The following is a 24,535-nucleotide window of genomic DNA, read 5'->3' as shown; positions in this document are numbered from 1 at the left end:
TATGACATGGACTGGTAATTGAACAAGAGGCCCTGGTTCACCATATAATTAAGTCGGCTCTCCTCTCCCTCGAGATAAAAATATAAATCCTATCCAAATCTAAACTCCTGCTGTCACATGATTCTTCTGTCCATGAAAGCAATGAGAAGTTTTGGCTTCATTCACTAACCATGTTAACTGGACACTAACTGGAACAATTTATATTTCACTATGCCCCCACGCACCAACACAATGGGCCATGGTCGGCTGTGTACTTATACCAACTCATTAACCTTCTTTTCCCCCGGAAGAAAAATGACATACCGGTAATCCCTTTTTCTTTTAAGGTTCCAGAAGCGAAAACCGAAGATAACGACATCATGCCAAAGCTCAGATGTAGAGTACAATTCGGAAGAGCTGCAGTCGAAGAAAGCGACTTGAAATTTCTCGTTGTTTGTAAGTCATACCTTTTTTGTTAAAGAAATTACTTTTTTTGAGGATATTTGAAACAGAGGATAAATTATGGGCTTTTCTCTCCCCCAGGATGATTCCAAAAATATCCCTTTCTGAACAGGCATAAGGCGTTTTCAGATAATAGTTTGCAAAATCCTCACTATACCTACCTTCACTCTTGCGTACAAAACTCCTTCTATATTGACATGGACTGGTAACTGGACGAAAAGCTGTGGTCCGCCATATTGTTCAGTCGATATTTCAGCCTTTTTCCCGGGTTATGTAAATTCTAATATTAAATGTTCGTCTTATGGGCTTTTCTCTACCCAAGCTATCCTTCATTTTCATCTTCTTTCAGATTTGCCGCAACAAGATGCTAAGACAGCTTTGTACGCATACCAAGATGGCCAAGAAGGTTTCGAAATGACTCCGTTTAAAACATCTATTGGATCTTGCGAAACAGCAGCATCTTTTCCAGAAGCTAAAATCACCTATTTCAAAAGTATGTATAGATTTTACTGCGCTGTTGGAATTTGGCTTCTTTACCTTAGAATGTAAATTCCCTTGAAACTGAAATGATTTTCTACTTAGCTATTCCCATACCTGACATGGTAACTGGACCTGAGACTCTGACAAATTATTAAACGATGAAACCATTTTATCAGCTTTCCTCTCTCAGAAAGCAGCAATTCAAAATTAATTCGAAATTACGATTAGCATAAAGGCGAGTCGTTTGAATTAAAATTTTATTGATCTCTTGGAATGATTAAGTTCATTTTCGTTTGTAAACTTCTCAAATGAGTCAAACCCTTACAGCTCAGGCAACATTTTTTTTTTGTTCTTTTAGATTTCTAGTTATGGTGAATTAATGTAGATATTTTTTTGCTAATTCTGATATAATTCTTCATGCTAAGCTTTGAATAATGATCACGTCAATTCCAAAATTGTTGAAGTTTAAAAGAATTGAAAAAAGTTTTGCTGTAATTATGTTTTTCTGGACCTGGATGACCTGGGTATTCCTTTAGCAAGGAAACCTATTGAAGCAACAAATTTTAATTGATAACAATTAATAAGTATTTACTAATGGGCATTCCCACACTATAATTTATAGGGTTCTCATAACCTTGCTTTGGGCAAAATGCTTAAAAAATCAGCAACAAAAAAAATTGTATATTTTCTGTTAGAGACCTTGAAAAGTGTCTCGGAGTGAATAAATTTGTGATATTTTTATTAAAAAAAATTGCTTCATGCAAGAGGTTTTTTGGAAATTATAAAAACCTGATATCTAAAAAAAAAACTCAGGCAGGCAATTTTGAAATTGATGTGATCTCGTAGCGGTGTTCACTTAATCTGATACTTTTTACTAAAACATTAGAATTTATAGATTCTCAAACGTAGTTCTGTGGATGCTAAGCTTGTGATTGTGAATGTATAACTTGTGATTCTGCCAGCACAATTTAAAATTTCCCACAACACAAAAAATAATTTCATATGTATAAGTGATGTTTCACATGGCTTATGCTGCACATATTCAGTGATTGTATTCTGTCACATTGCTTAATCCACAATTCTACTTGTCTGGGCTTTTTGTAGATAAATATCTACCGTAGTATAGAATGTAGATTCCTTTCAATTTCTGAAAATCTCAACTAACTATACTTAATTTATACTTTACCCAACTTAAACACTATTAATTTATCTGTTCTTCGAAGTGCAAATTTCATTTTTTGTTAAGATTGAAATGACAGCAATTTTCTATTAGTTTTGCTTATAAATATTCTGCTTGGATAACGATAACAAAATGATTGTTGTTTAAATTTCTCTTCAACGAATAAATTTTCAGTTAAATTTTTTACGCACTACACTTTTAAAAATTGCCACTAACACTTTCTAATCATGCTTGGTTATTCTTCTTTTTTTTCTCTAAAATCTGCTTCCTGCCTGCTTTGTGCCTGCATTAGAACTTGGAGGTAAGAACTATGGTTTGTAGATGTTTCTAGAATGAAACGGGGTGATTTTGAACAAAAGGGGTCAAAGGTTTTTCCAAACTTTATCTAAAATATGATCAGATTTTGTTTTCGTACTTCGATCAAACAGTACTATATAAATGCCATCAAAAGGATGACAGGCCTTGGTACGCCATATGATTAGGCAATTTTATCAGCTCACTTCTTGCATGGGATATTGGAATCCTTTCTTATCATATCTGGCTACCTGTCCCCCAAAAAATTGGACTAGTAATTTACCATGAGGTTTTCTCAACTAATCAGCTTTCGTCTTCCTGGGATAAACACAAGAAATTTTATTTCACAAAGTTCTAAAATATAAAAAGGAAGAAGGGAGCTGAAAACTTTTTAAAACACTCCACTAATGTATATGACTCCACCAATGACCATTTTGTTCAAAGTTACCCTGTTTAAGATAACTCATTCACAAATCTTCACAGAAAGACTGATCAACTGTATGAAATATTGGTTGGAGTGTATAATCTACCAATTTCAATCAATCAATTTCCTTTTTCATAGTTCTATCGAACACTCCTATGTACTGGAAAGATTTTCATCTAGTTTTCCATTCCCTAGCTTCCAAGAACAAATAACAAGTTAACTAATCATCCTATACCCGACGTTGACTGGTAACCGGACGAGAGGCAGTGCTTCGTCATATAATTAAGTCGTTCCGTCGGTTTTCCTCTAAATCCTGTAAATCGTATTCTTGTTCATACAGTTGATCATCTTTATGTGGAGGGATTCATTTTGCATGCTAATTTCACTCAATGCTTAGAAATTTCAACTAATTTTATAAATTTTTTTCTTCAATATTCACAAAATAAAAAAGCACTAAATGCCAATATTCTACATTTGTTCGAAATATTTTTTTATCGTTACAAAGTCAATAAATTGCGTTCGACTTCAGTTTGTCATTTGATCATGCCATTTTATTCGTTCCCCCCTGAGTAAATATGAAAAGGTTTATCCTATCCTAAATTTGATTCTCAAAAAAAAGTGGGGTATCAGATATAACACTTATACATTTTCAATTTATTTTAAAAAGTCCTCTTCTCTTTTTGTTTTGGCATTATTCAAGTCAATTTGTCATGTAAATATTTTTGATCAGTAAAAAATAAAAACAAATTGAAGGCCCTACCTATTCTACTAGGAACCTATTGGCTAAACTTTATCAAAACCTTGCACTGACAGATGGGAAATCCCTTGAAACCGTGGCTGCAGTCGATGCTTTAACTGGACTGTTGGACACAACAACTTTTGATAAAGGATCTGTCGCAGGAACCGTAAGTTTCTTTCTAAATCCTATTGATATAACTCACCTTTGACCCCAGTGGCGTGCCAAACTTTTCTGATACCTAACTTCAAAAATAATTTGGGGGATTAATAACTCATAGATGTTGTTATACATGAGAATGAATAAATTGAAGGTTAAGTAAGAGTGAAATGTTCATATTATCAATTAAATCAACAAACTAAGCAACAAATTCACCCCTATAACATGCTGACTAGTGTGGCTGGCCCTTTGGCCCCCCTCTAGACATGTCACTGTTTGCCCCCTAATTCCATGATTTTTTAGTAAGTCTTGGCTAGGTCTACAATCCTGACCACCATCTTGATTCAAAATATTTACCCAACTTGCAACCTAGGGGGTGAAAAAAATTGGACATAAAATTTAACTTCATTAGGATAAATTAAAATTTACAAAGTTTTGAAATTATTTCATTGCATGGTTTTTATTTACAGATGATCACTAAAAAGGATTTGATGAAAAGTTTGGATGAAACAGATCACCAGGCTGAGTTTGTTTGCAATGTAAGTTATATGTTTTGATTATTGAACCAGTGGTTCTTCCTTTCTTCTGGGAAACTGGGACTCTGGCATTCATAGAGTTTTAATATTCTATAATGTATTTCTAAACAAGTAAAAATATTCTTATATATATTCTCCTAAAAAAATATCTTTACCTTCTGCAGAATAATTCTTAAAATTTTTTCAACAATTTCTATCTGTACAGGTGAAAATATCTTATGAAATGGAAGGAGAGATGAAAGTCTATGAGAAGAACTACACCATGCCCAAGTTCAATGTTAACTGTGAGTTGATTGAATATTCAACTATAAATTATCAGTACCCTTTTGGAGTCCCGAAATCCTGAAGTCGTGAGTCAAGTCAATTTACGGGTCTCAGTCTGGTCAATCAAAGAGAGAGAGAGAGAGAGATTTATTAATTTGCAAACCAAAAAAATTGCAGTCATCAATACAGTAAAAAAGTAGCAACAATAATTGTTTTGGTATGGACAGGAGGGAGCGATACGACCATGCGGTCATCGAGGTCAACTCCCACCTATTTCTCTTGTATGAATAAGATTCAAATTTTGAGATGACTTAATGAAAAAGTTAAACCAGTAATATTTTTACAAACTTTAGGAACAAAAAATAATATAAATGTAAACAGATTATACCCAATAATGAATTGGGACTCAAAATAAACACGATATAACCTGAACGGGTAAGAATAACAAGGTGAAAAATGATGTCAACATGAGATATAGTTGGAAACTTAGTTGCACTAATAATATCAGTCGGCTTTAAACTATAATAAATAATTCTTTATGTAAACAAAAAAAATATATATATATATACAGCGGATCATGCGTTTCAAACAACATGGCGAAAATTTGTAACCAAACTAAGAAGTTATTGAAACTTAGTAATATAACTAACTTCTTTATCATTGAAATAAAAAATACTTTTCACAAAATTTATATTTAATCAAAAAAGAAAAGGACACAGGGGATCAGTGAAAGTGGCATTTTGGACTTTAATTCTTAGCCTTATTAGCATTGTCAAATGTTTGAAGATTCCACCAAAATATCAATCACTGATTCTCGCTGGCAATTAGTTGTGTGTACGAGTCTTGAGTCATTTTATTTTGATAACTCGAGTTTTTCGAGTCATTGATAAATGCTGAACTTGAGTCCAACTTGAGATGTTTTGATGTCACAAGCTGTCCCACCACTTTTACTTACGTTAAAATAATTTTAGTTCAGTTTTCAAATATCTGTATCCGTACAGTTTTATAATGATGCTTGTGTGGATGTAAATCTAAAAAATCTATGCTAAGTTAACGACTCACAGCCTTTATCTGTGTGATAATGGGGAACAACTTTTTGTGCTCTATATCAGGGCTACTCAACTGGCAGACCGCTGTCTGAATCCCACCCTTTCAAGTATTGGATTTGGACCGCACCTTGTTCTTTATTTTGGATCATTAGCCCCGTTTTTGAAGTTTCCTTTCAAAAAATAACTTTTATAGTTCTGAATATACCGGTATATGAAAAGAACTGTAACACCATTATAAACAATATTGATTAGCTAATAATCATTAGCCGGTCGAGGAATACGTGTTTAAGGAAGCCGAAATATAATTTCTGGAAGGAAACACCGGACCCAAATAGTTTTGAAGTTTTGTATGCGACTCTTCGGTAAAAATAGTTGAGTAGCCCTGCTCTATATGATTAAGCCATCTTATCATCTTTAATGCTCCTGAGATGCATTAAACACTATTGAGAAGCATTTTTCTAATGTCAAGTTTCATTTTCAGACGAAACTAACTCTGTATCTTTCGAAGATGAACCGATTGCAATCCTTGGTGAAACCATAACTCTGAAATGTGTTGGCAACGGATTCCCTGAGCCTACTATTATGTAAGTGTTCGTCGATTGAAAATCAAATGTTTTCTCGAGTCAAATCAGGAAAGAAAAAATAATTTTCAGAGAATTGCAGACACCTTGCCATTGTATGTTGGCTCACATAATCGTATACTTTCAATTATGTGGGAGAAACACTGTGCTATCACAAAACTGCTGGTTGGTGACACCCTGCTCCCACATCAAGTCCATGCATATAAAACTGAAAAGTGGTTAACTTTAATCTTATACCCGACATAGACTGGTAACTTAACGAGAGATTGGGGTGCGCAATATGATTAAGCTGTCTTCTCTACTGTTTAATGTTTTAACATTTAATGTTTTCTTCTTATAAAACTTCCGATAGGTCTCTTTTTAAAAGCACAGATGAAATTAATATTTTGTTTTTCATACATAACCCATAGGCTACTCTGCTTACTCTGCTATAGTTTACGGGCTCAATCCTTTTGGAGGATAACATAGCATACCATTCGTTTTGATTAATTCATAGATATGAATAGTCAAAAAAATTTCGGGGTGGTTATTTTATCAGCTTTTTAAGTCCAGAATTTTTCTTCTATATTGCGTACTAACTTATAAAAATGATGTTTAGATGGCGTACACTATTTCTTTAATAAAATTTCACTGAATAATCTAATAGTGATATTCATATTCATTCAAGAAATCTCTATCTTTTTTTACTCATTCTCAATTGCTCAAACATTTAACTTTAGGTTGAATGGCGAAGAGGTCAGTGAAAAAACTATTGAAGTAACTGCTGATATGGATGGCAGTACCTACCAATGCACTGCGTATAACAGACAACAAGACAACGCTGTACAATCATCTGTCTACACCGTTAAAGTTTACAGTAAGTTAATCTCGGTTCGTTACTCCCGTAGTGTGTGTACCAGATTAAGGTTAGGCCGTGATTTTATTCCGATTTTCCTTATTTTAGTTCTATTACGATGGAATCTTGTATATATTTTAAGTTTGTTCATTGCGTATTTGTACATATTGCACTATAGCTTGGCGATGTGGTTCATCGTGATAAGTGTTAGGAATACGCTTGCCTGCAACTTTGCTTACCCTGCATGGGTTCGCAAGTTTGAATTCTATGTGAAGTAATTATGTGCAAGAGTATTGCTGGACTCCTCATTGTTGTAGGGTGTTTTACCTAACCGATGGACAGTAAAAACAAATTACTGGCCAACTAACCTCATACCCAACATGGACTGGTAACCGGATGAGGCGTCGTGGTTCACCATATGCCGTCTTGCAAATGGAGAAAGTCGAATATATATTTTTAATTTGTTATAAATGTACACCATTTTCTATTCTCTACAATTTCATTAACAAAACATCTTCCATTTCAGGTCTCAAAGAACCAGTCGTTGTAGGCAAAGACCAAATACAATATGGAAAACCAGTCTCTGTCACTTGCAATGCTGAAGGAGTCCCACCTCCATCTGTTGCATGGTACAAAGAAGACACAAAAGTATCAGATGATGGTAAGCGAAAAATTTTATTTATATTTTTGCTATACATTAGCAGTGACTTACGGTCAATGTTCCCTCTAATTTTTTGTAGTATGTGTGCGCAGAAATTTTGGTGTGTGCGCACTTTTTTGGAAATGACTAATATTTGTGCAAAAACCAATGAAGAAATTTTGGCGTTCTAACCGGGTAATGGGTGGGCCAACAACAAACTTTCTCAACCTGCCTACTGAGAACATTGTTACATTACATTGAAATACGTCTGAGCGCAGTAAATCTATGCGTGTGCGCAGCATCTGAAAGCTGTGTGCGCGCACACGTGCACACTTTAGAGGGAACATTTCTAGTATATCTAGTATTCTTATGCCTTTTATATAAACCAGAATTCTCCCCTCTCTACGGGGCCACAGAACAGTTATTTTAGGGCCATGGGCAACGTACCATTTGCAATGACTACAATAATTGACTGTTCATATGTGAATGTGAAGTATCGGTAGTCACATAATAGACTTTTTTTTTTTCACCAACTCCTCTAAAACAATGCGGACGCGAGAATGTGGTTCACCATTGGTTAAGCCATCTTATTCCCTTTTCTCTCCCCTTGAAAAATATGTAAATCTTATCCTCTTTGAACTTTCAATATAAAGATGGAGGGCATTGTGAAAACTAGCAAATTTAATTTAAGTTAGTTTACTATTTTCTGAGTCAAATATATTAGATTTTAGTATTTATGAATAAATAAATCCTAACATAGTAGTATAATCCATATTATTCCTGTTTACACAATTAGCCAGATGATAGGCCATGGTTCAGCATATAATTGGGCAGTCTTATCAACGTTTCACCCACCTCGATACCCAATCTATCTTAATCTTGTTTTCAATCTAAAAATAACCCTTTTACTCCTTTCAGGAACACTTAGCTTTGAAAACGCCATATTTGAAAACTCAGCTGAATACACATGCCGTGCTGACAATGGTCACAAACAGTTAAGAAAATATAAAACTTTCAACTTGAGCGTCAGAGGTAAGTTTGTGGTTCTATTTGTACTTCTTGTGGTTCTATTTGTACTTTTTGTGGTTCTATTTGTACTTCTTGTGGTACTATTTGTACTTTTGCTCCAAGGCTCCACAACACCTTTTGATTGGATTCGAGTACAGTATAGCTTATACAGGGTTAGGTGAAAAAAACCTCCCACATTTTAAAATTTCTTATGAATTAAAAGATTAATGAGATATCGGAGTTAGTTTGCCCCGCATTGTACTCTTTCTGTACTAATCCCATACCAGACATGGACTGGTAACCAGACGAGAGGCCTTGGTTTGCCATATGACTAAGCCGTCTTATCAGTTTTTTCTCTCTTCCCCGGGATAAATTTGTAAAATCCTATCTTCAGTTAATATTCTTTCTTCTTATCCCAGGTATAATATTGGAGGGAGAAGCTGAAATAAACGTTGAAGGCAAAAAAGATGAAAGTGTAACACTAGAGTGCTCTGTTAACTCAAACCCAGCAGCCGAATTCAAATGGAGCGATGAAGATGGTAATTATTTTTTTTATCATTTAGTTGACACTTTTTTATGGCGCTTATTCGTGCCTCTCGCCCTGAATAAGGCTCCTGATAGAATTATGCTACTATTTTTCGGAAGGGCTGAATTTTTCATGGTCGGACTTGCCTGCCCAATTTATTACACCCTGAGTGAGGTGGTGGGAATGGAATTTGGCTCCGGTTACGGTTTCTGCCACCATCAAGTCAATACTTGCGAAAAAACTGGCCAACTAATCCCATACCCGGCATGGACTGGTAACCAGACGAGAGACCGTGGTTTGCGCCATATGGTTAAGTTGTCTTATCGGCTTTCCATTTTCCCAGAAGGAATTTGTAAATACTATCCTAGTGCCCTCTGGGATAGATATAAAAAATTCTATCTTATATTTTCTTTCATGCAAAAAATTCAATTCACCTCAGTTTTCATAATTATCATTGAGACTAACTCCCAATCCTCCTTCAATACTTCTAAGGTAGCGAATCCGGGATCCGTATGTGTATAGGGATGATGTAGCAGGAATAAACATACTATTCTATGCAATTCAGCACAAATCTATTTCTGTAACATTCAAAGTCCTTTGGTCGGGCGAAACGTTACAGAAATATATTTGTGTTAACGTGCAGCAGATCTCTTATATTATTTTGTTACAAAAAATTCACTTCAGTTTTGTTTCAAAAATGATTTAATTTTGTTCAGTTGCGAGCACCACAACCAGAGTTGGGTATTTGTTCACAAGCACATTAGTTATTGAAACTTTAACGACTGAATTATCTGAGAAGACTTACACCTGTACTGCAGAAAACGAAGATGGGGCAACAGTGACAAAGACATTCAAGTTACCAGGTAATTATAATCTCACATTTAGTAATCGGAGCTCCCAAAATATGTGCACCAAGATGGTGCACAACCTGAACTTAGTATGTGTACCAGGTTGGGGTTCAGGTTGTGCGTCATCTTGGTTCACATACTTGGAGAGTGCCTAGTAATCTCACACACACATGCATTCAGTAAAACACAAAAGGTTGTGCGTCATTTTTGATGTTCTGTAAACTGGAATTTGCTCCAGGGATGTGAAGTCGGAAGTACTCCCGAAGTATGTGAACCAATATGACGGACACCGCAACTTAGTATGTGTACCAGGTCAGGGTTATGCCATAAATCCAGGTAAAATTACTACGAGAGTCACTTGGCTAGTCCCCGAATTTATAATAGAACTAAAATAAGGAAAATTGGAATAAAATTTGGCCCAACTTTAACCTGGTACACATACTACCTTTCGATGTCCGCCATCTTGGTTCACATACTTCGGGACTACTGAGTCGGAAACAATTACCCATTCCACTAGGACTCCAAATATTTAAAATTTAAAAACATTTAAAATACCTTTCCAGTTGCCAAAAATTTCTAAACCAACTGCAGGTTTAGAAAAAATTTGAACCTGACTCTAATATCAATAGAATCATCTTCAATTAAATTCGTTTTAAAATATTTAAAGAAGATTTTTGCAACAAAATGTGATATTTCTCTTAAAAACTTGATGATTGCGTGATTCCAATGCAAAAATTGTGAAAATTTACATAAAATACAGAAATTTGGATTATCTTTATTCGTAATATAGAGACCTTTGTAAATTATAGTATTTTCATACATCTCTGCTAATAATAAAAGCTTTTCTTATCTAACTCTTATCTCTCTTATATAACTGTTATCTTTTTATCTATAAATTTTGAACCAGAAAAATGTGAGAACAAAGACTCCATACTTGGGCGTCATACTTTTCAAATTAGTAATGTTTTACATTTTGATTGAATGAAATTTGGATATTTCTACTAATATGTTAGACATTCTTATCTATATCTAGTCTTTCTTATCTAACTTTTATCTTTTTATCTAACAATCTGAATCAGAAATCAAAGGAGATGTTGCCAGCGCAGGAGGTTTGATATTTCTGCATGAAATTGTTTTTGTCCACGTTTTATTTTATATTTCACTTTTTCTCATCAATGCATGTTAATTATTGCATTGTTTGTTCATAATTATTATGTATTTTATTGGGGTGGGGGGAGTAGGGGGATATGAAAACGAAATGATGTTATGGGTAATAAAAAAAAAAAACTATAATTAACTTTTGTCAAAAGGATGTTTGAATGAAGTGAATTCAAGAGTTTGCAACAGGGGGCCCACAGCCCGTGTCAATAATCAGATTTCCTCATCAAATGTAAAATCCAAATCCGACAGTTTATATTTAAAAATTCGCTCACATGGGTAGAAATACATAATATTTATTTGCTCTTGTCTCTGCATTAAACCTCCCACCCCTTGTCTGGTGCCTTTATCACTCCAAGGCTGTAAATTTTTGTGTGGCCTGGCTAGACGTCTGAAGTTGGTTTGTGACCCAATGACAAAAAATGTTGCACTAATTTGCTCTCGATGGACGGCCTGATTAAGGCTTTCGAGAAAACTTGGGAAAACATTTCGTTACAATGTATATCTTTAAATGATTTTTAATTAAATTCTTCAAAAAATGTTTTCAATTAAACATAGTTTTATGATTGATTTAGAAATGTGAATTTAATTATTTTAAGCATCTTGAGACCCGAGTATATTGCCTAATTAAAGCCACCGTGTGGTAATTAATTTGCAATATTAGAAGATATAAATGATTAATTAAAATTGTAATTTGTTTACGAATCGATTTATTGATATTTCATACTATTTCTCTAAACAAGACTCTAGAAAAGTAGTGATTATGTTCAGGAGGAGTATCCTTCCCAGCTTTTCATTTTAGAGGGGTTATTTCCAAATTTAGGGAGGGGTGGATGTTTTCCTATTACTGATAAAACTATTTGTGACCCCCAAAAATGTGTTATGTATTTGGCTGGCCACCCTTTGGATATTCAAATACAATTATATTCAAGTTAGTAATTAAACACCTCAAAATTAGGGGGTCGTTTTCAAAATTTCAGAGAGTCTGTTCATCCCCTATGGGGCGGGAGGGGGGGGGAATTCACTGTTCAGGATAACCATGGTCTTTCCAATTCAACCTAGTCTAACCAATTATTAATACTCACCGATGGATTCAAACCCAAGAAATCTGAATTCTGTGTCTTGAAATAAAGTTTGAGAACATTTTGTATTTGTTTTGTTTGTTTTTGCAACTTTTCGTTGCTCGAAAATTCATGTCATTTGCACGTTTTTTGATTGTATAATTTCATTTTATTTTGATAAAAAGTTTTTATGTTTTCATTGAGATTCACAATAATTCCATGTGTGATATTTACAGTTTTACAGAATTTTCCAAATATTATTTTAATTGTATATTTAGTAAAATCTAGAATGTCACTGCCAAATTTGCAGTTTTATTTCCTTGTGGGTTCCCGTCCACTAGTAAAAAAGAAATATTTTGTATTCATATTCTTCTCGCATCAACATAAACATTTATAGTCCAATAGTTTTTCTATGCCTTGCAATGCGCACTCCAATACCAAAATATTGCCCTTTTTGCCCACTTATACTAATTCAATCGTTCAATTTCATTTAATTTAATTTATATTTTGTATTTTTAAGCATTTGAATAATAGAATATAGAAACTGTTTCCTCCCCCTTTGATAAATATGTCCGCTTAAACTGACTCAACACCTCTATTATTATAAGCTGAAGTAATGAATAACAAAATACTGGTACTTTCCCCTCCCTGCTGACAAATAATATATAAATCTTCTCTCCCAAACCTAAATAAATCCTGTTTTATTATTTCAATAAATATTTATATACTTACCCCTTTCTGGCGAATACAAATTTTCCCTCCCCGGAAATTTCCTCCGAACACAAAATAAATCCTTTTTTCTTATTTTTAGTGATCTCCGACTCTTCTGGAACAACTGCAGGAATCATCATTGCAATCCTTGTTATTCTGTTGATTGTCGCCATCATACTTGCTGTTTTGTATAACAAGGGAATTATATGTAAGTTTTATTTCCTGACAGAGGCCCTAATCGTTATGTACTGGCTTCCAATTATCAATAGTACCTGTAAATTCATAGGCACTCCAGAAGTATGTGTACCATTATGGAATTAACTAATTTTGTTCACCTACTTAACATCAAGTTGTGTAAAGGTACTGGAACCTATCGGCAAGAGGGGGTATATTCACTTGGCTAACACAGACAGTTCCGGAATCGTAATAGAACTAAAATAAGGAAAATCGGAATAAAATTATGCCCTCACCCCAACCTGATACATACACTTACAACTCCCTATCGTTATGTACTGGCTTCCAATTATCAATAGCAAATTCATAAGTGCTCCAGGAGTGTGTACCATTATGGAATTAACTAATTTTGTTCGCCTATTTTACATCAAGTTGTGTAAATAGACGGAAACCTATGGGCAGGAGGGGGTATATTCACTTGGCTAACACTGACAGTTCCGAAATCGTAGTAGATCTGTAAAAAAATGAAAGTTGGAATAAAATTATGCCCTCGCCCTAACCTGATACATAATACGGGAGTAACAATTCATATGTAACCGTTAGCACTTCTATATTTTTTTGTATCATGGCAGAGTTTAAAACAAATTATTCGATTCTTGAGGCCTTGATTCAAGCTTAAAGTCATGGCCTTCGAAAATATTGTTTTATTCCTGTTTTGTGATTTCTGTGATTTTCTGTGATTTCATAACTCTACTCAAAGATGAGTCATATTTGCATGAGTGCACAGGATCAGGCTTTGACGAAATTGTTTTTTAAAAAGAGCTAATTTTGCCATTTGATTACTCCTTTCTATTGGCTCCATTTCTCCCGAAGTCCAAATATAATATTTTCATAATTTTCTGTTTTTCACAGGCAAAAAAGGAGAGAAAGGCGAAGAGTCAGCAGAAGGAGATATCGCTGTTGAAATCAACAATGGCGATGGTGATGTAGAAGCCGGTAAGTATTCAGTCCTTTGCATTGAATATAGATTGATCAGGACTCTTTGGAGTCTCTTTGGAGTTAAACTTTGACCTTTGACTTTTTCAGGAAATGGTACAGCAACAGCAGGAGCTGCTGGTGAAGAAACTATTGAAGCCAATGAAGAAGAGAAATTAATGAACAGAGAAAACAGTGATTAGGTAGGTTCATAGGTAGATTAATATAGAAGTGTCTGTTTGTCTATTGTAGACATGAGCATTTTAAAACCACTGATTAATGTAACCTCAACTCGGCGGTGTGGCACATCTTGCTTGCAATACGCTTTTTTAGGCAAGGGGGAAATGGGTTGTCTTAGTTTTTAGTAGACTTTTTTTTTCATTTCATTGGGGGGCTGTGAAATTTATTGTACACCCTTCTATTATATAGGCAAATGGGTGGCTGTAGGATCTGTGTTGGAATAATAACTGACTGAATAATCCCATACCTGATATGAACTGGAAACCGAACGAGAGGTGTAGTTCACCATATGATTAAGACTTCTTATCGACTTTCTTTTCCCCCGACATAAATATGTAAATTCTATCATAACAAACTATTTTATCTTCTTGATTTCAGAGAACAAAAGGCAAGCAATAGCAGCTTCAGCATTCCAATGCCACCATGTTAACACAATCAAGAACTAATGGGGAGTCGTATTTACCCCCCAAAAAAGAAAAAAAACTCCTAAATATTGAGAAAATGAGCCGAATTTATCACTAACTATTTTTACAAATTGCTCAATTTTTATGTATCATTTTAAAAATTATGTAAAATTAACTTGAGTTTTTAATCTATTTGGTCACAATTTTTTCCAAGTCAATTTTATGTATTTTTTGACAGCATTAACACACAAAATTTTATATGTTCACTAAGAAAATTTTGCTTTTTTGTCATAAAACTGGGAAATATTATGAAATTTTCTCGTTTTTAAATAAATTTGGTTGTAAATTTAGTTTATTTATTCCCAAAAAATTGTGAAATTGGGAAACAGTCCAAATTGTGCTCAGGAGAAACCTAAATTACAGAATTCAGAAATGATTTTTTGTTGACGTTTGGACTATATTTCTGCTCAAAACACTCAAATTCAGCCTAAATTGTAATTCTAAAGATTCACGGGATATGCCAAGCTTTATTCTCCTGAGCACAATTTCAGCTGTGATACTTTGCTATGTATACCATGAGCCTATCAATTTGATTCCTTTATTTTTGATTTCATTCTTGGTAGTATATGACCTGCAGTTTGGAATACATTTTATATATTTAAACCTAACCCATCCCTGTTTTCTTAATTTTAAAACAAAAACTTTCCATTTATGTATGAAACAAATAACTGGTTAACTATTCGCATACCCAGCATAGACTGGTAGCCGGATATCGTATGCTGTGTTTCGTCATATGATTAAGTCATCGTTATATCAGCTTTTCTATCGACGGGATAAATACAAAAATCTTTAATTCGGTCTTTTATACAAAATGCAGCATGATATATAAAAGATATGTTTTCATAAAAATGCTGAAACTTATTTATTTAATAAGCGAAACCAATACATGACGTCATACAGCTTTTTTTTTTGCCTCTTTACCCCCCAATTAACCCTTTCCTCAAGACCTAACTGTCTTAGATCTAAAATTATGGGTACTCTTGCAAGTCCCATATGCTACCAATAATGAATCAAACCATATTTTATCCTATTTTGCTTTTTTATTAATGTTACTCTATTATTATTATAACTTACTTATTATAACAATCACTTTTCCCAGATTCATTTCCGCCCCAAACTTGCTTTTTTATTTAAAATATAGTTTTTAGAGGTGCTGGGAGTCTAAAACTATCCTTCATGCCCAAATCCGGCCACTGCTATCAGTTTACTAGCAATTTTTAAAATGCAATCCTGTTTTGACCGGTTTAAACAGGTTTTTTCCGCTTTTACTTGAACTGCTATAATGTCGTAATCATTCGAATGCATATTTGCAGTATTATCCCAATCACAAATCAGCATCCTCCGCCAGCATTTTTCTATACTTCTGAAATTCTTTGGGCGCTTCATCTTTATTTCCCAGATTTTAAATTGATTTTCCATCCCTAAACCCAAGTAAAGCCTTCGTAAATAAGTAAACTTTAACCCTTTATTGGCTGAAATTAACCCTTTTATCCTAGCATCTCTGTCAACTATATTTCAACCCCAATTTCTTTCTTTGAGTGTATATTACCACGGTGCTTTTATTTCTTGCGATTTCACGGTACAACACAATATTTCTGTAGTGTAAAAAAATACTGTAAATTCACCTGGATTTTATAATAATGATTCTACAGTTGAAAAAGATGAGTGCCAAGCATAAGTGAGGTTCTCTTGAATGTACAGTGTTGTAAAATCGGGTTGCAAGTCATATTTTGTTGAGTTCTGCTCAATGATGTTTTTAATAGTCTGTTATACTTTTGGGGTTATCTCTAGGAAATGACAAAATTTTGAATTCATCAAATTAAATAGTAGAGACACGCGGGGTCTCCAACGAGGCAAAATGAGTACGAAAAAGTATGCGTTTGCAAGCTTTTTAGAGAAAAAGTAATAAAAATGGAAAAAAAAAATAAAAGCAATCTCTTTGATCCTCGCACGCTGCTAGTCTTGGCATCTTTTGATTTGGTTTAAATATTCGATCTGGTCAACTTGGTCAGGAAATGTAAACCCGGCCATAAGAGTTAAAAATTTTAACTCTCTCCTAAGATATTTAGAAATATCGCCCCGAATCCAAATCAATCTTACACTATTGTAAAATTCAAGTGAGTTTTCTAGTTTTTATGATATTTCTTTGAGGGGACATTATTATCCTTCAGTATGGCACACGAATTCTGTAATAAGTCTTATACGGACATTTTTTTATGATATTTTTATTATTATTTTATAACATTCTATTAAATAACAATACCTGGGATGCATGATGAAATGTTGTGTTTTGGACAATAAATGGCACATATGTGGAATGAGAATGGACAAAAGATGGCGAATGGCATAAAATTGGGTGTTTAATTGTTTTACTTATGAGGTATTGCCTTGTGTACTGTATGAAAAACTCTGTGCGAGCAGATTGGAAATATTTGGTATAAGACTCTTGTGTCGTCTTGTACAAAAGACCACTATGATCCTTATTAAACATTACCAAAGGTACTTACCGACATGCCTAGCTTTCCATACCAGACCCAGAATAGTAACCGGACAAGAGTCCGTGGTTTGTGGTGTGATTGAGTAGGCTTTTCGGCTTTCTTCTCGGGATAAATATGCAAATCCTATTCTTAGTAAACATTACTAAAGTTACTCACAGGCATGCTTAGCTTTCATCTCCTTTCGGATTAAATATAAAGTCCTATTCTTCACGCCATAAAAATTTGTCATTCGCCAATAATGAAGGTCTGTGATTTCTGGAGTGCAGTGTGATTTTTTAAGGCAAAAAAATACGAAAATTTGCCGTAATTTAGAATTTACAATCTAGTTTAAAGCGTTAACGTTTATGCAATTGGGATTTTTGAACTATTCCACTCACAATGTATAATACACTAAAAGTGTGTTATGATATTTTATTTTCTGCATTATGATATCATAGTTCTATATTGTGACCTCACAGTATGATAAATTTAACTTCAATGGCCTAATGTTATATTTTTGAATTGCGATATCAAACCGTTGTAATATGGGTCAATCCTCCCTCCCGCCACTATTTTAAAAGAGAGTGTACCATGTACAAACCATGAAGTTAACTGCATATACAAATCCTGTTATTAGACTGTATATTTTAATTACGGTTTAAGGTACTTCCCCGGGGGGTTTCCCGTAACCACAGGTACTTCCCCGTATTTTTTTTATTTTTAAGTTTCACTTTATTCAGTTGTAAATACTCAACTACACAATATTTTGAGTGTGATTTTGAATTGTATGTTTTTGTTACATCACAAAGAAATTATACATAACAATGAAGGCCTTTGTATGATAATAATCAAATTGAACAATATAATTATGACGTAATAAAATAATGAAATTAATATAATTTTTTTGCATTTTGTGAACGCTTTCCCGCCATTTCATGTATTTCTAGCCGTTCTTTCACATAAATTACATCCACAGAAGAATGCTCATAGATTACTCATGATAAAATGTCCTAACTATATTTTGTAATAAATTGGATATTTGAAAATCCATGGGTGTAATATATATGTATCTAATATTATCTGCCGACTTTTCATTTTTTGTGAATTTCTTCGTTTTTTTAGTTAATCTTCTGTTTTTGCTAGTAGTAGGAATCTGCCATTTTGCTATTGGGCAAACATGTTGTCTCGTATTTACAACCTCTACCAACTGAGACATTACTTACATATATATACTTTCTAACAACACTATATGACGTCATCAATTTGGTAATTGTTACACCAAAATAGCGTGTTAGTTTTGACCAAAATCACATATGCATTGTGGCCGAGAGAAAAATTTCAGATTTTGTGTGGTAATTGATAACGAAGTGACGTCATCTGAGTTTAATTTTAAATAAAAACAATAAATGAGTTATTTCGTAACAAGTTTGGAATTTCGTAAAGTAAAAATGTTTTCTTGTATAATATATTTGGTATATATGTATATAGTGCATATTGTGCCATGCAACAATACCATTCACCATTGCCCAAATATTATTGATATACAGTGCGTTCAATAAAACCGAACAACTTACCGCTGGCTCATGTGTGTTAAAGGGTTAAGGTTCTTGGTCGTCGAAAGAGGGTTAAAATACGGGAGGAAGGGGGGCATATTGATTAAAAATAACTTTTTAAGTCCGTGGCCGGAAAATTCGCCGTAGGAAATCTCGCCGCAAGAGCATTTTGATGTAAAACAAGTATTTGTGATAAAAACCGTTAGGTTCATAGGGTTTGGGTATGCTTTTAAATACCGAATCTTTTTTTAAATAAAAAGTTGCTTCAAAAAGCCAACTGTTTTTATCTTGCGGGGTTTTTTCATGCGGCGATATTTCCTATGCGGCGAAATTTCCTGCGGCAAATTTTCCCTAGAACCTTCTAGGTCCATATATTTGAACAGTGCTGTCTTGTTATTAAATCGTAGTGACAGTCCTGGGCATAAGCATTCAGTTCCCGTCTGAGATACTATTTTCACAATAACGATGTAACAATGCGGTATAAACAGTACTGTTTTGAAGGTGGACAACTAGCATGCTTTGGGAACGCATGATTTTTTTCGAACAGTCCATCTTGAAAACAGAAGATCTGGGATCATTTGTATCGGTGTAGTACACATTTTCAATTAAAGCAAAAAGTACGAAAATTTGTGGTAATTTAGATACAGATACTCGTAGTCGTACCGTTTGCTGATTGTTCACACACACTAAAAATATGTTTCGTTGAAAACTCAGACGAAAAGAGACATATATTAGGATTTCATATTAAAAATATGGCTTCAAGAAAAAAAAATTTAGGAATTTTCACCTCGACCGATGACGGACAAAAAAAAAAGACGGCGGCGATTCGAAATTTTCGTCTGAACGAGCCGATTTGAATAATTCAACATTCGATTTCAAATGCCCAGCCCTTGTCGATACCCAATACTTTCGGAAGTCCGTTAGTGCGAAGTCATTGTGACTTAACAATATACGTAAGGAGGCACACATGATTGCCGCCGCGTTCACAATGGCGGCAAAAATATAATTCTCCGCACGAACGTGACCTACTATATCTGGCAGTAACTAGAAATTGATAAGTTGCCATCGAAAAGAGCAAATTTAGCGAGTGCCCTCTTTATGCAACTAGTTTTCCTTGACTTCATTCAGGTTAGGTTAAATTATTTCCCAACCTCCATCTGTTTATCTTATGTTGTTTAAACTTTCTTAAAATTATATTCAAAGTAGGATCCTATGGGTAATACTTTTGGTAATGTAACTTTTCATAAGCCAACCTGAACAAAAGCAAATAAAACAGAGGATTAGTGATTGGACATTATTCTATTTGATGTTGCGTCTTCACTCGGTATTCCTCACGATTGCGATACTGGGACTACTGGGAATATGGTACATAATATTGATTCAATGATTGTCGCTTGGAACTCCCCCTATCCTCTTCGTTTGTGCACTTTGTAAATGGTTGCGCTTCAAATAAAAACGAAACCTATTGTTATGTCATAATACAAAGATGATGGATAGTAACGTTTTGTGACAACATAGTAACATTTTCATCTAGCTAAAATGTTATTGACGGTGATTAGAAGTGTACTGTTATATATCGGCATTGTCCAAAATAATATCGGTAGAACTCTAACAGTAATGACCAGTCAATGTTTACATGGTATGAATTGGCTATGTCACTGTCCGTCAGTGTTTAATGTCCTTCATTACCGTAAGTTGTAAAATGTCATAACGTCACAAAAAATGGCGATTTGCAAGTCATCCTTGTTTCGTCATAATATACGTCATTTCTAAGATGGCGCAATCGCGAAGCACATGTGCATATATATAAGCAGACGAACCCATGGTTCCAATCGTCATTCGAATGGCCACTTTGTAGAGAGCTGTTTCATTGATCAGCCAATATTTGCACAGTATGAATTGGCTATGTCACTGTGCGTCAGTGTTTAATGTCCTTCATACCGTAAGTTGTATGTGATATATGAAATGTCATAACGTCACAAAAAATGGCGATTTGCAAGTCATCCTTGTTTCGTCATAATATACGTCATTTTTAAGATGGCGCAATCGCGAAGCACAAATGCCTATATATAAGCAGACTATGGTCCCAATCGCCATTCGAATGGCCACTTTATAGATGGCTATTAGGCTGCCATTTGGACTCCGGGGTTGAATTTTTGAATACTGAAATTCAAATTTGTGTCTTCTGTGATTGGTAATGAATGTTGCGATGGCGAGCGAGGTTGCAACACTTTAACTGAGGTGCGAACGGTTATCGACAAGTCAGCTACGGTGTGACACTAATTATCAATTATAACCACGCTGAATTTATTGAATAAATAAGAGAAAACTTTACTCATTAAATTCAATTACACTAGAAATGCATTTGTAAGTTATGTATATTGATCATCTTAGACGTGATTGTGATGTAGACATTACGTCTACTAGATTCTATTATGATGTAAAAGATGACACGGTATTGAAATTGATCAACTTAGTTTATGATTTATAGCTAGTTCCAAAAACTCAAACTACGTTCGTTACATTTTCGAGTTTCTTTGAATTAGTGTTTGATATAACCCGATTCTGTACTCTTCGGACTGTATTTCTGAATATCGCGGGGCAAATAGTTCCCGGAATAGTGCAAATGTGGCCGAGTTATATCAGACAATCGCGCGCTCACGATGTGATTGGTTGTTATTTGCGAACAACGCCTACAAAACGCCCACTGTAAATACAATTTCCGAGGTTACTTTCGTTCAACAGACGGTTTCGTGCGCCTTTGTATTACAGTTCTGAAGCCTGTCATATCGTTGTCCAAATTAGTTTGACAAGTTGGAACCTAGCCAAGTACCGGTCAACAACAAATTTATTTTAAGTTTAACGCGATATATGGTACAATTTTCTGAATTTAGAGTATCATAATGCTCAATTTTATTTCTATTGCGTTACCGGTATTAGGGTTGAATTATCCGGATAGCGGTTAACCGGATATCCGGTTACTACCAAAACATAGTGAACTTTACATATTATTGCCAGCTTGTCTGAAGCCTTGGTTAGAGCAAAGATATGAAACACCTTGCACAGCATAGGAATATGATAATAGCAATGCAGAATTATAGGGTCAGGCTTTGATGTAGAAAATCTAAGGGTGTCCATAAAGTCCTCTTTATAATTTCAATTTTGTTATGAAGTCAGTTCTCAATATATCTTAACCAGGTTTGTTGTTTTTAATCAGTAATTGTTCAAGTATGTTTACTTCTTAATACATCTGTGAGGGCACAAACAATATATGGTATCGATAAATTAACTTTGCAATTTAAAAAAATTTTCAAGATTTCATAGACACCCTATATATTATTTACACAAGTGTATAAATAAAGCACCTGCTCAAATATGATTTCTTTTTAATATCATCTGTAATGAAATTTTCAAAAATCTACTCAGGGCATAACAAATTGAGAAGGCTTGACAATAAAAATTATCTTATACATTATTTATTATGCTTCCCCCCATAAACAAGGCTTTGTACAAGCAGCTATTAATCATAACATTTACCCATAATTCCATATCATCATGCTGTGCTCTCATTGGTCAGTTAAAGAGTGGAAGCGCAGTTCTCTCAGAATGACAATCACCTGGACAAAATGTAAACGAGTTAACACTGATAAAAAAAAAACTGCGATATTCTGAAGCTGTCAAATTTTTTCTGTTTTGCCAATTTCCAACCTATGGACCTTTCCCCGAGCATCGACTTCCTTGTTTACTTCGTGACATTGGCCAATCAGCAAACTGCAAAAAGTGACGTAACAATGCCCCCTTTTCGCATCCGCTCAGACACTTTTCTCACTCAGATAGATTTTCAAGCGTGGTCGTAAACGTACCTCGTTTTTGCATTTTTGAACTCTATTCGTTAGTTTTCAGTTGTGTTTTGGAAACTTAAATGTAAATCAGATAATTCAATGGTCACCCTGTCTTCCTAGGAGTTTTAATTTAATTGCAGTAATAAAAATTAGTATAGAAATAGCTGTGATAAACTAGGCTAAAATTCTTTAACGGTACTTTTTAAAAAACAGATTGTTGTATGCTATGAATCATAATGATGGTTTGAAACACATAACCCATTTCCCAGGCGCCAACTTGCAAAAGCACTCTTGAAATAGCCCCGAAAATTTTGCAATGGTAAAGTATAGGAAGAGTTTTCCGGGGGTCAAAGGTCGGGGAAAGGTCCATTTATTACACCATAGGTGGGGTGATAGTCGTGGGATTTATACCCAAGATTAGATCAAATCATATGCCCCCCATCCAGTGTTCCCTCTAAGGTGTGCGCGCGCACACAGCTTTCAGAGACTGCGCACACGCATAGATTTAGTGCGCACAGACGTATTTCGATGTAATGTACTATTTTCCATGTATGTTCATTGTTATCTACTGATAACATATAGCCTTCACAAAAGCATTTACAATCTATAGAAAAACTTATTGAATAACAAAAATTACTTATTATTATTAAAATTTCTTCATTGGTTTTTGCACAAATATTAGTCATTTCCAAAAAAGTGCGCGCACACCAAAATTTCTGCGCACACATACTACAAAAATTAGGGGGAACATTGCCCCCACCAGGGTGTAACATAAGGGGTATGCATTAGGCAAATCCGAAGAATCCAGTTCTATAAAAAGTTACATATTGGTTGGTGTGAGATATTAGTGGTTTCTTGTACAGGGACTTGTCGGAGTGAAAGCAGTGAATAAGTGTCATATAAAAAAATATACTAAACCAGTGGTTGCCAAATGCCAACCTCTCATGGTTTGTGGCCCCCTTACAGAGGCTTTTAGCACTTATGGTCCCTCTGTTTGTTACTGCAGGGGTATATATAGTGTTATTTTTTATTGGCAGATCCCAAATCCCATTATGTTCAAACAATTCATGCACAAATAAGTGAAAAAAAATGTAAAATAATTTTATCAAGCAATAAAACTAGGAAGACGGGGAGTTTTTTTTTTGCAAACAGAAAAGTAAAATCAGTTTTGCGTCCTTCAGATGCTCTGTGGCCCCCTTGGTGGGCCATGGGATCGGTTGGGAACCGCTGTATTAAACTATCATAACACAGAGTATGCCGAATAATTGATTATTTGATTTCAGCCGTCCCTGCTTACAACTATATTTTCTTTTTCAGTTGTTTGATAGAGAGACATGCACTTACACCTACTTACTGGGATGTCCTGAGACGAGAGAAGCTGTGATCATTGACCCAGTGATTGAGTTGGTGAGAGATTGGGGCGCTCCAGAAGTATGTGCACCAAGATGACACACAACCTGAACCCTAACCTGGTACACATACTATGTTCAAGATATGCGCCATCTTGGTACACATACTTCTGGAGCTCTGAGATTGGTTCATAATATTATGATTATCTAAAGATGTATGGATTGAATATTCAAATTCATCGGAATAATAATTTAATAATAATTCAATTATAATTTATTTATTATAAGCATCATTATTTTGTTTCCATGGTTAAATATAGACTGTAGTGCTAGGAGTCTACTTTTTTGTTGAATCGATGACTGCTTGCTTTATACCAACTAGCCTCAACTTACCTATTGTTTTTTTCGAATAGCATATTTTTTTAGTTTGATTTTATTCTATTTATCATGTTCTATTAGTTTTTCACAAGGGGCCCGCTGCTCGTTAATCAGTATTGGCGCCTCCCTCCACCCGGATGTGCGTTTTTTTT

At 34.6% G+C, this 24,535-nt stretch overlaps 1 protein-coding gene across 3 annotated transcripts in view; it reads left to right on the top strand.

The window, feature by feature from the left end:
* LOC120327197 (basal cell adhesion molecule-like) overlaps positions 1-17,051 on the top strand; it is a 38,099-nt gene extending 21,048 nt beyond the window's left edge. For 2 of the 3 annotated variants that reach the window (XM_078111519.1, XM_078111517.1), the window contains 16 exons: positions 327-435; positions 791-934; positions 3,633-3,724; positions 4,185-4,253; positions 4,456-4,534; positions 6,045-6,147; positions 6,864-7,000; positions 7,506-7,640; positions 8,538-8,651; positions 9,047-9,166; positions 9,870-10,016; positions 11,081-11,110; positions 13,032-13,139; positions 14,018-14,101; positions 14,192-14,283; positions 14,699-17,051. In XM_078111519.1, the coding sequence (XP_077967645.1) occupies positions 327-435; positions 791-934; positions 3,633-3,724; positions 4,185-4,253; positions 4,456-4,534; positions 6,045-6,147; positions 6,864-7,000; positions 7,506-7,640; positions 8,538-8,651; positions 9,047-9,166; positions 9,870-10,016; positions 11,081-11,110; positions 13,032-13,139; positions 14,018-14,101; positions 14,192-14,283 (1,563 nt within the window). In that variant the 3' untranslated portion in view covers positions 14,699-17,051. The remainder of the gene's footprint in view (positions 1-326; positions 436-790; positions 935-3,632; positions 3,725-4,184; positions 4,254-4,455; positions 4,535-6,044; positions 6,148-6,863; positions 7,001-7,505; positions 7,641-8,537; positions 8,652-9,046; positions 9,167-9,869; positions 10,017-11,080; positions 11,111-13,031; positions 13,140-14,017; positions 14,102-14,191; positions 14,284-14,698) is intronic. The other variant, XM_078111518.1, reaches the window with a different exon arrangement.
* Positions 17,052-24,535: the final 7,484 nt, after the last annotated feature.

This window comes from Styela clava, chromosome 4 (assembly GCF_964204865.1).
Source record: "Styela clava chromosome 4, kaStyClav1.hap1.2, whole genome shotgun sequence".
In the NCBI taxonomy this organism is placed as follows: Eukaryota; Metazoa; Chordata; class Ascidiacea; order Stolidobranchia; family Styelidae; genus Styela; species Styela clava.
Note: the sequence above shows the minus strand (reverse complement) of the source record. Positions and strands in the feature narration are given on the sequence as shown.